We start from the raw sequence: 17,500 nt of genomic DNA, 5'->3' as shown, positions 1-17,500 counted from the left end.
TTACGATCAGGGAAGAACTTCTAAAAGAGCTGCTGTGACTCAATCTGCACTTCTAATTTGTCCAGTTTAAAATTACAAAATGTAACTTTTCTGCATTAAAATGTCTAAAAACGACCATATCTATGTTAAATATTTGTTTGAGTTGTGTAGTTACACTATCCCAAATGTTTCCATCAAATGGCAAACCCAGAGAAATCAGTTATTTTATTTTCAGACACGTCCCGTTTCATTTAGTCGCTCGTCAGTGGCGTCATATGACCTTTCACCCTCCAGTTACTCGTAACTTCCGTCAAAACACGGGCACCCAGATGCTACGTTCGAGAGTAATTGTAAATCATACAATGTCCCAGAAAAAAATACTGGTTAACACTGCTTTTTCCGCCAAAAGGCAGCATTTTGTGATTGACTACATGCAACTTCGCACCACAGTAATACAGCAGAAACCTTATTTATTGATACATATCAATATTAATCCAGCTTAGTGTTACTACAATGCATGTGCTGGTTGACAAGTAGCTAACGTTAATGCTAGCTAATGCTTGGTGGATAACATTATAGGGTTACAACATCGTTCAACACGCTCATAAAGTTATTAGTGGTGTGATTGTTTTGACCATTGTTTAGCAGCACTGCGCTAACCCACGAATAAGTTCACAAGTAACGGTAACGTTATAGATAGACGATTAATTTAATGCTAATTTAGCCAGCTAGCACACTCCGGTCTGCCTGCCTCACTCCCCCGGCACATACGTAAGAGACTTCATTCGGGATGCTAGCTGAAAGTTACATGTTGTATGTTTAATAAATCAAATAGAGATGCACCGATAGACTGGCCGGTGACCGGAATTGGCCGGTTTTCCCGTGCTGAGCCATGACTGGCGGCCTGCAGGTCAGTCTGACATATGCCGACCACAACAAAAACCAGAATCACATTTCCTTAGTGTGATATTGGATGTGGAAGTGTGTGAATGTCCCACGCCAGGAGTCCTTTATATAGTTCTACTTCATAGTGATCCATTATCTGTTCAAAACATGTTCTATTAAAGAAAAGATAGAAAATAAATATCTGTGTGTGTGCTGTAACGGGGTTAGAACATATGAAATCAGAATCGGCTAGAATCGGTATCAGCTGGCCTGACTCAAAGAAAATCGGAATCGGCCTAGAAAGTTTTAATCGGTGCATCTCTAATGTCAAACTATTAATAATATCTTCAACACACGGGGTTAACACGACCCACATTTCTGCTATCTGTGGAGTGGTGACATCTGGCGTCTTTAAAACGCTGCAGAGAGCCAATTAAAAACAGGAGACCACAAGTTGATGTAAACAATGCAGCTCTCAATTAATCCAAAACAAATAGCTGACAAGAGTTTTATGAGGCAGGAAACACATTCAACATGTGTGTTTGGCTTCGAGCGTACACAAGTGTGATCGCAGGAAGTCCTTTATGAGTACACGAGAAGGGGGGGGAAATCTGTTGCGTTCCCTCTTTAGCGTTTAGCTTAGCACAGCGGCATTGAAAACCATGACCATAACGCTGTTCCTTCCCTGTGTGTCTGTCAGTCTGGTGGATCTGTTCGTTGGAGCTCCTCTCTTCATGGACAGAGGGTCAGATGGGAAACTGAGGGAGGTGGGACAGGTAGGAAAAACACACACACACACGCACACACTTAGACACGCGCAGTTCCTAGCTCCCCTAGCTGTAGATAGGTGGGGTCTCCCCTAGCTGTAGATAGGTGGGGTCTCCTCTAGCTGTAGATAGGTGGGGTCTCCCCTAGCTGTAGATAGGTGGGGTCTCCTCTAGCTGTAGATAGGTGGGGTCTCCTCTAGCTGTAGATAGGTGGGATCTCCTCTAGCTGTAGATAGGTGGGGTTTCCTCTAGCTGTAGATAGGTGGGGTCTCCTCTAGCTGTAGATAGTTGGGGTCTCCTCTAGCTGTAGATAGGTGGGGTCTCCTCTAGCTGTAGATAGGTGGGGTCTCCTCTAGCTGTAGATAGGTGGGGTCTCCTCTAGCTGTAGATAGGTGGGGTTTCCTCTAGCTGTAGATAGTTGGGGTCTCCTCTAGCTGTAGATAGGTGGGGTTTCCTCTAGCTGTAGATAGGTGGGGTCTCCTCTAGCTGTAGATAGTTGGGGTCTCCTCTAGCTGTAGATAGGTGGGGTCTCCTCTAGCTGTAGATAGGTGGGATCTCCTCTAGCTGTAGATAGTTGGGGTCTCCTCTAGCTGTAGATAGGTGGGGTTTCCTCTAGCTGTAGATAGGTGGGGTCTCCTCTAGCTGTAGATAGTTGGGGTCTCCTCTAGCTGTAGATAGGTGGGGTCTCCTCTAGCTGTAGATAGGTGGGATCTCCTCTAGCTGTAGATAGTTGGGGTCTCCTCTAGCTGTAGATAGGTGGGGTTTCCTCTAGCTGTAGATAGTTGGGGTCTCCTCTAGCTGTAGATAGGTGGGGTCTCCCCTAGCTGTAGATAGGTGGGGTCTCCTCTAGCTGTAGATAGGTGGGATCTCCTCTAGCTGTAGATAGTTGGGGTCTCCTCTAGCTGTAGATAGGTGGGGTTTCCTCTAGCTGTAGATAGTTGGGGTCTCCTCTAGCTGTAGATAGGTGGGGTCTCCCCTAGCTGTAGATAGGTGGGATCTCCTCTAGCTGTAGATAGGTGGGATCTCCTCTAGCTGTAGATAGTTGGGGTCTCCTCTAGCTGTAGATAGGTGGGGTTTCCTCTAGCTGTAGATAGGTGGGGTCTCCCCTAGCTGTAGATAGGTGGGGTCTCCTCTAGCTGTAGATAGTTGGGGTCTCCTCTAGCTGTAGATAGGTGGGGTTTCCTCTAGCTGTAGATAGTTGGGGTCTCCTCTAGCTGTAGATAGGTGGGGTCTCCTCTAGCTGTAGATAGGTGGGGTCTCCCCTGGCTGTAGATAGTTGGGGTTTCCCCTGGCTGTAGATAAGTGGGGTTTCCCCTAGCTGTAGATAGGTGGGGTCTCCTCTAGCTGTAGATAGTTGGGGTCTCCTCTAGCTGTAGATAGGTGGGGTCTCCCCTGGCTGTAGATAGGTGGGGTCTCCCCTAGCTGTAGATAGGTGGGGTCTCCTCTAGCTGTAGATAGGTGGGGTCTCCCCTAGCTGTAGATAGGTGGGGTCTCCTCTAGCTGTAGATAGGTGGGGTCTCCCCTAGCTGTAGATAGGTGGGGTCTCCTCTAGCTGTAGATAGGTGGGGTCTCCCCTAGCTGTAGATAGGTGGGGTCTCCTCTAGCTGTAGATACGTGGGGTCTCCCCTAGCTGTAGATAGGTGGGGTCTCCTCTAGCTGTAGATAGGTGGGGTCTCCCCTAGCTGTAGATAGGTGGGGTCTCCTCTAGCTGTAGATAGGTGGGCCAACGCATTTTTTTGTGCATGCATCGTTTTAGTCCGGTGCAACACCGGCAGCGCCGCCGCTAGTTAGCTTAGCGTAGTGAATGGAATCCTATGTTGCCGGTTAGCATGTTTTGAGTAAAAGTGAGCCAACAAAAGACAAAAAAAACAACCTAATTACTTGCACTGAGACAAAAAATGTGTTGGCCCACCTATCTACAGCCAGGGTAGACCGTGATAACAACTATTTCAACAAACGGTGGAGTATCCCTTTAAAGCAGCAGCGAGTTGTGTTGTGTTAGCATTAGCAGAAACTCAGTACAGCTCGGGTACGACCACAGGCGAGGGAACAGTAAACAGTGAGACTAATAGCAGATCAAATAACAGTAATCCTAAATCACAGGCTGAATCGCCAAGTTTTTATCGTTCCTCTTTTTTTTTTGTCGTTTGTCGTTTTAATTTAAGAAAGTTATGGCACATCCAATCGTTGATTTGCTTAATGCATTTACTCTGTTAGTATTGGACTGTAGTCCCCTGGTTTTATGTTTATGTAAGTATGTGTGTCGTCTGCATATTTACGATAACTTATTTTGTTGTTTTCTATAATCTGAGCCAGTGAAAGCATTTAGATGTTAAACAGAAGAGGCCCCAGAATGGAGCCTTGGGGAACTCCGCATGTCATATTTGTCCGCTCAGATGTGTAATCACCAAAGTAGTCCATATTCTTTAAGTAGGATTCAAACCAGTATGCTACTCTGCCACAAAGTCCAACCCAGTTTTGTAACTGCTATTGAAATAATGAGAAAACCTAATGACTTTCTGATGTGAATGAAGTCAAACAAGTCCTTTATAACATCTTAAACGGAAATTAAAGAGGAAATAACCATATTTGTGTGTGTGTGTGTGTGTGTGTGTGTGTGTGTGTGTGTGTGTGTGTGTGTGTGTGTGTGTGTGTGTGTGTTTTTTTTCAGGTGTCGGTGTACATGGGCCGCGGTGGATTTTCCTTCCACCCACCTCAGTTGCTCACAGGGTCTGATTTTTATGCCAGATACGGTTCGGCCATCACAGCGCTGGGAGACCTGAACATGGATGGATACAACGGTGAGAGAAAACTAACTCAAACTCAACTAAAACTAACACCCTCTGAAAACCAACTGAAACTAAGATAAAACTAACAAACAACCTCTGAAAACCAACTGAAACTAAGATAAAACTAACAAACACCCTCTGAAAACCAACTGAAACTAAGATAAAACTAACAAACACCCTCTGAGAACCAACTGAAACTAAGATAAAACTAACAAACACCCTCTGAAAACCAACTGAAACTAAGATCAAACTAACAAACACCCTCTGAAAACCAACTGAAACTAAGATCAAACTAACAAACACTCTGAAAACCAACTGAAACTAAGATAAAACTAACAAACACACTGAAAACTAACTCAAACTCAACTAAAATCATTCCTGCTTCCCCTCCTGTCTCTTGTCTCCCTCCAGATGTTGCCATCTCTGCACCGTACGGAGGCCTTAACCATCAAGGTGTAGTCTACATCCACAACGGCCGCCCCCGTGGGCCTGACCCCTCACCTTCCCAGGTAAATACTACAACCACTGCTACTTTACTCAGGGCTCCTGCAAAGTATTACAGTTCATATTCTAAAATAAGGCCTTAAAGCCCCACTGTGTAACGTGTTTAGTTGTTCATTATCAAAATCTGTGTTGCCTGTTCACCAACTTTGTCCTTTTTCGTGAATATTTACCTCCACCATCAATTCCAAGTATTCCTATTGGCTTGAAATTTTACATTTGCATGTGCATGAACTGGGGTAGACGCTCCATATTCATGCTCCATCTTGAAATACGTTAGCCGGTAAGGGACATACAGGACATACTGCTCCGCCTTTCACGTTTTGTATACATGTATATTGTTGTATCATCTGCATACAGGAGATACTGCTCCACCTTTGGCGTTTTGTATACATGTATATTGTTGTATCATCTGCATACAGGAGATACTGTTCCACCTTTGGCGTTTTGTATACATGTATATTGTATCATCTGCATACAGGAGATATTGCTCCACCTTTGGCGTTTTCGCTATCACATGATAAACTCTCAGATGCTGCTAATGCTGCTAATGGGTATCGTAGCTTCCCGGCCCCAGTGGCAGGTTTGAAGAACGAAACATGGAGCACGAGTCTTCTTCTTCTTCGCCCAGAAAAAGAAAAAGGATATTGAAAAGAGCAAGAGACCGGCTTTCTGAAGCGTGAAGGATACCGTGGCTGTAATACGTACTTTGAACTGCGTGGTGCGAGAGAGTTGATTGCGATATAAGATCTCAACGCTAGATGGGAGAAATTCCCACACATTGGACATTTCAAACGTATTCATTTTCATTTACAAAGGTCTTAAATGTGTTCCTGTCCTTTCGTAGGATTAAATAAAAAACCGTAACATCATGAATACATGTTTTCTGGGATGAAACAATCCCTGAAGACATTACAGCATTACAGATCTTATCTTGCCAAGATCTAACTAATAGTAACAACTCCTGCTGCACAAGTTTCAATTCTTATTATTCTATTTATTTTGTATTTTAGTTTCATAGCATAAGAGCTCTAAATGCAACAAATATTTTATTCATTTTAATGTTATTAAAGAACAAACACTTTACAAAGAATGTTTCAATTCAGGTAACGCTACTTTGTAAATACTTCTTTCCTCTGGTTTTAAATCCACAACGATTTTCTGTTATATGGCTGTAAAGTTGGCATTACATTTTACCCAAGGTGGTATTAAAGTGGTCCTGGATCTGAATCCTTGTTTCTCCTCTGAGAAGAACCCACATTTATAGCTCGTTGTGTGTCTTTGTCTCTCAGGTCCTGACGGGCACGTGGGCGTCCAGCTACATGCCTGCTAGCTTCGGATACTCCATGACTGGAAATACTGACATCGATCAGAATGGATATCCAGGTACACACACACACACACACACAGGGACGCACACACACGCACGGACACACACAGACACACAAACGGAGCAGGGATCGAATCAACCGCTGCTGTGTAGAAAAAGCTGATGCGTGTCTGTCTTTTTAATTTTCAGATTTAATAGTGGGAGTGTTCGGAGCAGACAAAGCTGTTTTATACAGGTAATTACACTGTGTGTGTGTGTGTGTGTGTGTGTGTGTGTGTGTGTGTGTGTGTGTGTGTGTGTGTGTGTGTGTGTGTGTGTGTGTGTGTGTGTGTGTGTGTGTGTGTGTGTGTGTGTGTGTGTGTGTGTGTAGTTTAATGAGCAAGGCCACCTCTGATATCAAAGAGCTTCTGTTTTCATTCAGCTTTCTCCTACTGACTTTATAGACACATTTAACTTTCACTGCACAATTGTGTGTTCCCCTGATTTTGTGTGTGTGTGTGTGTGTGTGTGTGTGTGTGTGTGTGTGTGTGTGTGTGTGTGTGTCTCTCAGAGCTCGTCCAGTGATCAGTGTGAACGCCACGTTAGACATGACTCCTCAGATTATAAACCCCGAGGAAAAGACCTGCCAACTTCCTGGTACCACCACGCTGGTGTCCTGGTGAGTTCTCCCGTCCTTTCACAATAAAAGCTCCACATTTCATTTATTTAGTTATTACTACCAGTTGAGAACAGTTGAGTCCTTTCCCCTTGAAGTTGGTACATTTAAAAGTATCCAAGAAGATAAAAAGGTTGTGCATATTTAGGAGAAGCTAAGAATGAATCCCATTTTCTTTTGCATTGTCCTATTATTACGATGAGTAAAGAACATCCATCTCAAATGAAATGTTTTGATGTACTGACTATGACAAAATGGACTAGTTGTTTAAATTGAATGTGTATAAGTCGGCGAACTTTGTCGACAGCAAGGTTTATTTGGTTAATAACTAGGGCTGGTTACCGAATTCAGTACAGTGACCGAATTGCCTCTTAAGTATCAAGTACTTAAGTGTTAAAGTACCAAATTCCAATACCTAAGGAGTAAGTCTCCTCAGTGTCAGAGAGCCAATCGGCACGCAGCATGCTTCTATCTTTCTAGTCATCCATCTATCTATCTATCTGGTCCCTGGGTGTAAACTGTGTGTGTGTTGTCCAGTTTTAGGGTGAAGTACTGTCTGAAGGCCAGTGGCCCCGGAGCTCCAGCTGATCTCAGTAAGTCAAACCCCCGCAGCTTCTCTCTCTAATGACGGCTCTGTGTTTCAACATGGAGAAAATCACACACACACACACACACACACGCATAAACATGTCAACAGAATAACACTGAGCCTACAGCTGGGCCACATGGAGAAAATCAAACATCACAGTATTTCTTTTACCAAATGCATCGATGTCGATATTGTCGGGTGGACCATTGGTGCTTTCACGAAATGTTTACACATGAGATTTTTGATAAAAGTCTCCTTTTTCGTCACCTTTTCATCACCTTTTTCATCACCTTTTTGTCTCCTTTTTCATCACCATTTCGTCTCCTTTTCCACACCTTTTTCGTCTCCTTTTTCATTACCTTTTCGTCACCTTTTTGTCTCCTTTTTCGCCTCCTTTTCCACACCTTTTACGTCTCCTTTATGTCACCTTTTCGTCTCCTTTTTCATTACCTTTTCATCACCTTTTTCGTCTCCTTTTTCATCTCCTTTTCCACACCTTTTACGTCTCCTTTATGTCACCTTTTTGTCACCTTTTGGTCTCCTTTTTCATTACCTTTTTGTCACCTTTTTCATCACCTTTTCATCTCCTTTTCCACACCTTTTACGTCTCCTTTATGTAACCTTTTCGTCTCCTTTTTCATTACCTTTTCGTCACCTTTTTCATCACCTTTTCGTCTCCTTTATCGTCACCTTTTTCACCACATTTTCGTCTCCTTTTCATCTCCTTTTCCACACCTTTTTCATCACCTTTTCGTCTCCTTTTTGTCTCCTTTTACTAATCTTTTCCACACCCTTTTCGTCACCTTTTTCATCACCTTTTCGTCTCCTTTTACTAATCTTTTCCACACCTTTTTCATCACCTTTTTGTCTCCTTTTTCGTCACCTTTTTCATCACCTTTTCGTCTCCTTTTTCGTTACATTTTCGTCTCCTTTTCCACACCTTTTTTGATCACCTTTTCGTCACCTTTTCCACAACTTTTTTTGTCACCTTTTTCGTCACCTTTTTCACCACATTTTCGTCTCCTTTTCATCTCCTTTTCCACACCTTTTTCATCACCTTTTCGTCTCCTTTTCATCCCCTTTTCCACACCTTTTACGTCTCCTTTGTCGCCTTTTCATCTCCTTTTTCATTACCTTTTCGTCACCTTTTTCATCACCTTTTCATCTCCTTTTCCAGACCTTTTACGTCTCTTTTATGTCACCTTTTCGTCTCCTTTTTCATTACCTTTTCGTCACCTTTTTCATCACCTTTTTGTCTCCTTTATCGTCAACTTTTTCATCACATTTTCGTCTCCTTTTCATCTCCTTTTCCACACTTTTTCCACACCTTTTTCGTCACTTTTTTCATCGCCTTTTCGTCTCCTTTTTGTCTCCTTTTACTAATCTTTTCCACACCTTTTTCATCGTCTTTTAGTCTCCTTTTTCGTCACCTTTTCATCTCCTTTTCCACACCTTTTTTTATCACCTTTTCATCACCTTTTCCACAACTTTTTTTGTCAACTTTTTCGTCACCTTTTTCACCACATTTTCGTCTCCTTTTCATCTCCTTTTCCACACCTTTTTCATCCCCTTTTCGTGTCCTTTTTGTCTCCTTTTACTAATCTTTTCCACACCCTTTTAGTCACCTTTTTCATCACCTTTTTGTCTCCTTTTTTGTTACCTTTTCGTCTCCTTTTCCACACCCTTTTTTTTTATCACCTTTTTGTCACCTTTTCCACAACTTTTTTTGTCACCTTTTTCGTCACCTTTTCCGTCTCCTTTTCATCCCCTTTTCCACACCTTTTTACCAAGTAACAGAACAGCTAGAACAGTCTGGGTCAGTTCAGTAATCACATCACTTTACTGTAACCGCAGTCCTTAAAACCAGGAAAAGACACTCGTGTCATATTACGATATCCAGAATCATTATCTTGCCTCATATATCGACGTCGATGTAACACCCATATGTGGCCCGGCCCTAGCTGAGCCTTCCCTAATAATCCGTCCGCTCTGATTGGTCCCCAGCTTTCCGTGTGGACCTGCTGTTGGACCGCCTGAAGCAGAAGGAGGCGACCAAACGAGTCCTCTTCCTGTACACGAGGAACTTTCAGTACTCCAAGAACATGACGGTGGGCAACGGCAAACGCCCCGCCTGCGAGGAGCAGGGCATCTTCCTGAGGGTGAGGAAATGAAACGCGCTTTAGAAAAAGAGCTGCAAAAGATTGAATAGAGTAGTCAACTATTGAATTAATCGCCAACTGATAATCCATGAATCAGTTTGAGTCATTTTTTTTTAATGATAAAACAGGTGAACTTGTTGTGATGTCAGCGTGTTTAAACGTGAGTATTGTAGGGCTGTCCTCGACTAAAGATATTCTTAGTCCACTAACACTTATAGGATTTAGTCGACTGATCGATTAGTTGATTTAATTGACAGAGCTGTGCTCTTTGAGAGGTGGTTAAGACTAGAAAAGCACAATATAAATGTAGTTAATTAACCATCTGTAAAACTGAGTTTCTCCACAATTAATCCTGCAAAAGCACCACTTTAAATCTTGTGTTTACCAGAAATGTGCTCAGAAGTTTCTTGGAAATGAGTAATTAAGCATGAATAAGCATAAAAAATGACTAATTGACTAAAGAAATCTTAGTCGACTAAGACCAAAACGACCGATTAGTCGACTAATCGACTAAGAGGTGGCAGCCCTAGAATATTGTTCTAGTGTCTTCTCTCCTCGGGGACAGGAAACTGAATATCTTTGAGTTGGGGACAAAACGAGACATTTGAAGACGTCTTCTCAAAGACAATAATCGTTGCTAACTTTAGCTCAACCTTAGCCCTCTCTCTCTCTCTCTCTCTCTCTCTCTCTCTCTCTCTCTCTCTCTCTCTCTCTCTCTCTCTGTCTCTCTCTCTCTCTCTCTCTCTCTCTCTCTCTCTCTCTCTCTCTCTCTGTCTCTCTCTCTCTCTCTCTCTGTCTCTCTCTCTCTCTCTCTCTCTCTCTCTCTCTCTCTCTCTCTCTCTCTCTCTGTCTCTCTCTCTCTCTCTCTCTCTCTCTCTCTCTCTCTCTCTCTCTCTTTCTCTCTCTCTCTCTCTCTCTCTCTCTCTCTCTCTCTCTCTCTCTCTGTCTCTCTCTGTCTCTCTCTCTCTCTCTCTCTCTCTCTCTCTCTCTCTCTCTCTCTCTCTCTCTCTCTCTCTCTCTCTGTCTCTCTCTCTCTCTCTCTCTCTCTCTCTCTCTCTCTCTCTCTCTCTCTCTCTCTCTCTCTCTCTCTCTCTCTCTCTCTGTCTCTCTCTCTCTTTCTCTCTGTCTCTCTCTCTCTCTCTCTCTCTTTCTCTCTCTCTCTCTCTCTCTCTCTCTCTCTCTCTCTCTCTCTCTCTCTCTCTCTCTCTCTCTCAGGACGATCGGGAGTTTCGGGATAAGATCACTCCCATCTCCGTGGTGATGGAGTACAGTCTGGACTTCAAGCAAGCGGCAGACTCGACCGGACTGCAGCCCGTCCTCGACATGTCCACCCCGTCAAACGTCACCAAGCAGGTAACGCACCGGTCAGGGGGCGGGGCCAGACACGAGTCAGGGGGCGGGGCCAGACACGAGTCAGGGGGCGGAGCCAGACACGATCAGGGGGCGGAGCCAGACAGTCGGGGCTCAGCCCAAACCGACCAGCTGCTGTATCAACTGTTCTTCAAGACATTTGATAACAGAACGCTTCAAACGCTGTACATCATTTTGGAGTTGTAATATGTTTGAACATTTTTTTATATTTATTGGGGAAACAATTTAATATTTTTGAGAAATTATTTTTTTTATATTTTTGAGAAAAAAAATTGAATATTTTTGAGAAAAATGCACGACTTTTACTGTACCAGTGTGGTTTAATATTTTTACTGCAGTAAAGGATCTGAAAATGTTGAAATATTTTAAAGAAAAAAAGTAGAATATTTTTGAGGAAATAAATGTAATATTTTTGAAGAAAAAATGAATATTTTTGAAAAAAAAAATGAATATTTTTGAAAAAAAAAATGAATATTTTTTAAAAAGAAAATGAATATTTTTGAAAAAAAAAATGAATATTTTTTAAAAAGAAAATGAATATTTTTGAGAAAACGTTGATTAATGTGCATTCCCCTAATAAAATAAATAACTATTCATATAGAAACATAATATTTGGAGCATTTTTTGAGCGCTTTTTCTGACATATTTTGGTGCTTTTATTAATGTTTTTTTTTTCTGCCCTCCTTCCTTCCCTTCTTCCCTACTTCCTTCCATTGGTCTGTCCTTCCTTCCTTCCTTCCTTCCTTCATTCTTCCCTCCCTCAGGCTCACATCCTGTTGGACTGTGGAGACGACAACATCTGTAAACCCAACCTGAAGTTGTCGGTGAAGAGGTGGGAAACATTTAGTGTTCTCATCTCGATAATAATCTTAAAAATCAGAGACATCTTTTGAGTCAAAGCCTAAGTGAAATACCTAGAGACGGCAGACAGCCAATCAAAAGGCAGCTGGGGCAACGGGCAGTCAGCTGCACGTGGCATAACATTTGTGCCGTCTGCTTAAATTAATGCTTTAATATCTGCTGCATGTTTTATGTCAACCATTCATCCAGAATTATATTAATTTCTACGTTACTCAGTTCCACTAAAACAACCCTTTGTTAGCAGCCAGCAGGCGGAGCCTCACCCCCCAATGACCTGTCGCCTCTATTCTAGAAACACACACACACACACAGACAGACAGACACAGACACACAGACACAGAAACACACACATACACACACACACACACACACACACACACACACACACACACACACACACACACAGACACACAGACACAGACACAGAGACACAGACACAGACACACACACATATATACACACACACACACACACACACACACACACACACACACACACACACACACACACACACACAGACACACAGACACAGAGACACAGACACAGACACACACACACACACACACACACACACACACACACACACACACACACACACACACACACACACAGACACACAGACACAGACACAGACACAGAGACACACATATATATACATACACACACACACACACACACACACACACACACACACACACACACACACACACACACAGACAGAAACACACACATACATACACACACACACACACACACACACACACACACACACACACAGAAACACACACAGAAAACACACACACACACACACACACACACACACACACACAGAAACACACACAGACACACAGACACACACACACACACAGAAACACACAGACACACACACATACACACACACACACACAGACACACACACAGAGAAACACACACATACACAGACACACAGAAACAGACACACACACACACACACACACACACACACACACACACACACACACACACACACACACACACACACACAGACACACACACACACACACACACACACACACACACACACACACACAGACACACAGACAGACACACATACACACACACACACACACACACACACACACACACACACACACACAGAAACACACACAGACACACACACACAGACACACACACAGAAACACACACACACACACACACACACACACACACACACACACACACACACACACACACACACACACACACAAAGACACACACACACACACACAGACACACACAGACCCCCCATGTTTGACCTCTTCTATAACCCCCAGTGAACAGGAAGGTGAGTTACAGGTGAAGTGCGCCCCCTAGTGACCGGTGGCGTTGTGTTTTTGCCGCAGCGATCGTCAGCAGATCTACATCGGCGACGACAACGCTCTGACCCTGGAGATCAGCGCTGAGAACCAGGGGGAAGGAGCCTACGAGGCCGAGCTGCACGTCTACCCTCCGCAGCAGGCCGACTTCACCGGCGTCATCCGCAGCCAGGTAAACTCTCCCGCGGTTAACGCTCTTCAACGCAAAGCCCATGGCGGCACGGCGGGTCAGTGGTTAGCGCTGCTGGTGCAGCCCAGTTCGGGCAGGAAGAAAAGTTGGAAAATGTTCAAACATTTTTTTATATTTATCGGGGGGAAAATTTAATATTTTTGAGGAAAAAAAATTTAATATTTTTGAGAAAAAAATCAAATATTTTTGAGAAAAAAATCAAATATTTTTGAGGAAAAAAATCAAATATTTTTGAGGAAAAAAATCAAATATTTTTGAGGAAAAAAATCAAATATTTTTGAAAAAAAGTTTGAATATTTTTGAGAAAAAAATCAAATATTTTTGAGAAAAAAATCAAATATTTTTGAGAAAAAAATCAAATATTTTTGAGAAAAAAATCAAATATTTTTGAGAAAAAAATCAAATATTTTTGAGAAAAAAATCAAATATTTTTGAGGAAAAAAATCAAATATTTTTGAAAAAAAGTTTGAATATGTTTGAAAAAAAAATTATATTTATTGGGGGAAAAAATGAATATTTTTGAGAAAAAAATCAAATATTTTTGAGAAAAAAATCAAATATTTTTGGGAAAAAAATCAAATATTTTGAGGGAAAAAAATGAATATTTTTGAGAGAAAAAAATTGAATAATTTTTAGGAGAAAAAGAAATTGAATATTTTTGAGAAAAAACAAATTAATATTTTTGAGAATTTTTTTTTTTTATACTTTTGAGAAAAAAATTTAATATGTGTGAGAAAACATTGCATTCCCCGAATAAAATAAATAACTATTCAGTTAAGTGCTGTTGTTTTAAATGTCCCCCTCTGCTCAGAGACGGGTTCTTGTGTGTGAGTTTGTTCTCTGAGTCCATTTTCAATGCAAAGTGAACGAAGTGTAAAGTCGTGTTGAGTAAATGTGTATTTAGATGTAGATCAGCGGGGAGAACAGCACTCGCGCAAGACTCCGGTCTGCAGCGTTTCTGACAGCTGCCGGTTTCTCTACTTTGGTTCTGACTTTGGACTTTCAGGCTTTTTTGTAGCCATCATTGATAACCCAGCCCTGGTTATATAAGACATAAAAGTGTGTTCTTCTTCTTCCAGACCCTCAGCCGGCTGTCCTGCGCTTACAAGAAGGAGAACCAGACCAAGATGGTGGTGTGTGACCTGGGAAACCCCATGAAGGGAGGAACCAAGGTCAGTGATCGCTGCTGTCACAAAAACTCTCCCTCTCGGGCTCTTTTAGGAACTCATCGGACACTGTGGAGAAAAAAAGTCGAATATTTTTGAAAAAACGTTGAATATTTTTGTATATATACGAAATGTATATTCTTTATAAAATAAATTATTTTTTATTAAAAAAAATAATGTTAATTCTTAATAATCTAATATTTTTGGAAAAAAAGTTGAATTTAAATTGAATATTTTTTAGAAAAAAGTCATCGCGGACGTTTCTTCTTTTCCATTGCGTCTCTCTCTCTCTCTCTCTCTCTCTCTCTCTCTGTGTATGCTATCTGAAATAATGTTTGAACAGAGTTTGAATCTGTTGTTTAAATGATGCCGATCAAGTGTACATTTTATATTTCATGGCTTCTCTTAGAGTTGCTCAATTATGTAGAAAAAAATCATAATCCCAATTATTTTGTCAACATTGAAATCAGGTTAATTTAACACAATTCCTTGTGGAAATTTTTGAATAAATGTTGCATTTATTGCAGTTCAAAAACAGTGAAACGGTGAAACAAATCGACAGTGAAAACACCTTGAACGGAGACATTTCCATTCAGAACACGAGACAAAAGAAGAGCTTTTTCTTGCCGAAACGTAATGTGTAAAACCACTCGTTTTCCTCCATGACTTGTGTATGACCTGACGTTCTCGACCGTCTGTCTGTCTCCTGCTGCTTTGTGATTGGCTCCTTTGCCGCCTCTTTCCCGCGCTGTGATTGGCCAGGTGCTGGCGGAGTTGAGGTTCAGCGTGCACCAGCTGTCGGAGGAGGACACGTCGGTGAAGTTCGACGTGCAGATCGTCAGGTACCGTCTTAAAAAAAAGTCTATTTTTTTATTTTAGGCCTTCATAAGTCTCACATTTGCTGTAGAATTGTGTTGTAGGTCACGATGCGCTTTTGGAACAGATGTTATTCTGTAGCTACAGCGAAGTGTGTGTGTGTGTGTGTGTGCTCGACTGATGAAGGATTTTTAAGGCCGATACCGATACGAATATTTGATTATTTGAAAATCCGATATTCCGATATATCGGCCGATATACAGTACAGGCCAAAAGTTTGGACACACCTTCTCATTCAATGCGTTTCCTTTTTATTTTCATGACTATTTACATTGTAGATTCTCACTGAAGGCATCAAAATTATGAATGAACACATATGGAATTATGTACTTAACAAAAAAGTGTGAAATAACTGAAAACATAGCCATATTCAAAGTAGCCACTCTTTGCTTTTTTATTAATAAGGGAAATAATTCCACTAATGAACCCTGACAAAGCACACCTGTGAAGGTAAAACCATTTCAGGTGACTACCTCATGAAGCTCATTGAGAGAACACCAAGGGTTTGCAGAGTTATCAAAAAAAGCAAAGAGTGGCTACTTTGAAGAATCTAAAATATAAGACATGTTTTCAGTTATTTCACACTTTTTTGTTAAGTACATAATCCCATATGTGTTCATTCATAGTTTTCCGTGAGAATCTACAATGTAAATAGTCATGAAAATAAAAAGGAAACACATTGAATGAGAAGGTGTGTCCAAACTTTTGGCCTGTTCTATATGTATTGTTTTATCACATTTTTTTTTTAAAGGCCATTATAAATGCCGATACCGATAGTTTGGAAAATGCCTAATATCGGCCGATATATCTGTTGGACTCTTGGTCTGTAGGGAAGCTTCTCTGTTTGAGCTTGAATGTTATTAATTAGAAACCCTAGGATAAAAGAGGCCGGAGCTTCATGCCCGAGAGAGAAGAGGAGGTCCGTGAGTCGCTCAGCATTCGTTAAAGCAGAGCTGCTTTCATTCCAACGCTCATTTGAATAACAAAAACGCCCGAAAACTGCAGAAGGAAGCAGCGCTCGGAGGCCAACAGACTTCACTTTCTCCAGTCTGAATATGTTTGTGTTTCTGTGGGAGGGAGGGAGGGAGGGAGGGAGGGAGGGAGGGAGGTATGTTAATGACAGGTTTCAGTTGTCGTCGGTTACACTCGGACAGCTCAGAAGAGATGCACACACATACTGAGACACACACTTAGAGAGAGACACATGCACACTTAGAGAGAGACACACACACACACAAACACACACACACACACACACACACACACACACACACACACGGTGGTAATGGCACATTGGATATGACACATGCCTTTGGTGCGGGAGACCCGGGTTCAATTCCCACTGCGATACGTCGACCAATGTGCCCCTGAGCAAGACACTTAACTCCTCCAGAGGCGTGTTGCACAGACACACAAAGACACAGACACACACTTAGAGAGAGACACACACACACAGAAGAGATGCATCTAGTGCTCCACACTTACAGCTACAGCTACCCCGTTAGTTTCCTCACTGCTCAGCCTCACAGCTGTGTTCATAACATCAGAAGAATATAGTTTAAAATGTCTCGTCCAAAGAGACAAACCGAAGCTCCAACCAGTAACATACGATAAGATGAAATAAAACTTTATTCATCCCGAAGGGGAAAGTATTGTGCAGCAGTAGCAGTACAAAGTGGGAAACGATTAGATTGTCAGTGAAGTGCAAAATAAAGCAGCTGTCCTCGTTTGTACGATATTATTACTATTGTGGATTTTTGATATTAAGCCTGTTTTGTAGGATTTGTCTTCGATGGGTGAGTTTCTCAGTCAATCTGCCGTTTCTTAAACGGACACTAAGAAGCTGTTTTTGGTTGCTGAACTCAGTTTGGAGTATTTTAAAGTCTCTCATTACTCTGAGATTGCTAGATATTAGGTGAATATATTAGGGCTGCCACTTCTTAGTCGATTAGTCGACTAATCGGTTGTTTTTGGTCCTAGTCGACTAAGATTTCTTTAGTCGATTGGTCATTTTTTACTTATTTCCA

At 41.9% G+C, this 17,500-nt stretch overlaps 1 protein-coding gene across 1 annotated transcript in view; it reads left to right on the top strand.

The window, feature by feature from the left end:
- itgav (integrin, alpha V) overlaps positions 1 to 17,500 on the top strand; it is a 71,125-nt gene that overhangs the window by 38,656 nt on the left and 14,969 nt on the right. The window contains exons 12-24 of the mRNA XM_028590306.1: positions 1,565 to 1,640; positions 4,303 to 4,432; positions 4,832 to 4,929; positions 6,214 to 6,307; positions 6,441 to 6,486; positions 6,802 to 6,909; positions 7,444 to 7,499; positions 9,500 to 9,654; positions 10,870 to 11,007; positions 11,790 to 11,857; positions 13,269 to 13,413; positions 14,511 to 14,603; positions 15,360 to 15,439. Of these exons, the coding sequence (XP_028446107.1) occupies positions 1,565 to 1,640; positions 4,303 to 4,432; positions 4,832 to 4,929; positions 6,214 to 6,307; positions 6,441 to 6,486; positions 6,802 to 6,909; positions 7,444 to 7,499; positions 9,500 to 9,654; positions 10,870 to 11,007; positions 11,790 to 11,857; positions 13,269 to 13,413; positions 14,511 to 14,603; positions 15,360 to 15,439 (1,287 nt within the window). The remainder of the gene's footprint in view (positions 1 to 1,564; positions 1,641 to 4,302; positions 4,433 to 4,831; positions 4,930 to 6,213; positions 6,308 to 6,440; positions 6,487 to 6,801; positions 6,910 to 7,443; positions 7,500 to 9,499; positions 9,655 to 10,869; positions 11,008 to 11,789; positions 11,858 to 13,268; positions 13,414 to 14,510; positions 14,604 to 15,359; positions 15,440 to 17,500) is intronic.

The sequence above is a fragment of the Perca flavescens genome, chromosome 11, assembly GCF_004354835.1.
Source record: "Perca flavescens isolate YP-PL-M2 chromosome 11, PFLA_1.0, whole genome shotgun sequence".
Lineage (NCBI taxonomy): Eukaryota > Metazoa > Chordata > Actinopteri > Perciformes > Percidae > Perca > Perca flavescens.
Note: the sequence above shows the minus strand (reverse complement) of the source record. Positions and strands in the feature narration are given on the sequence as shown.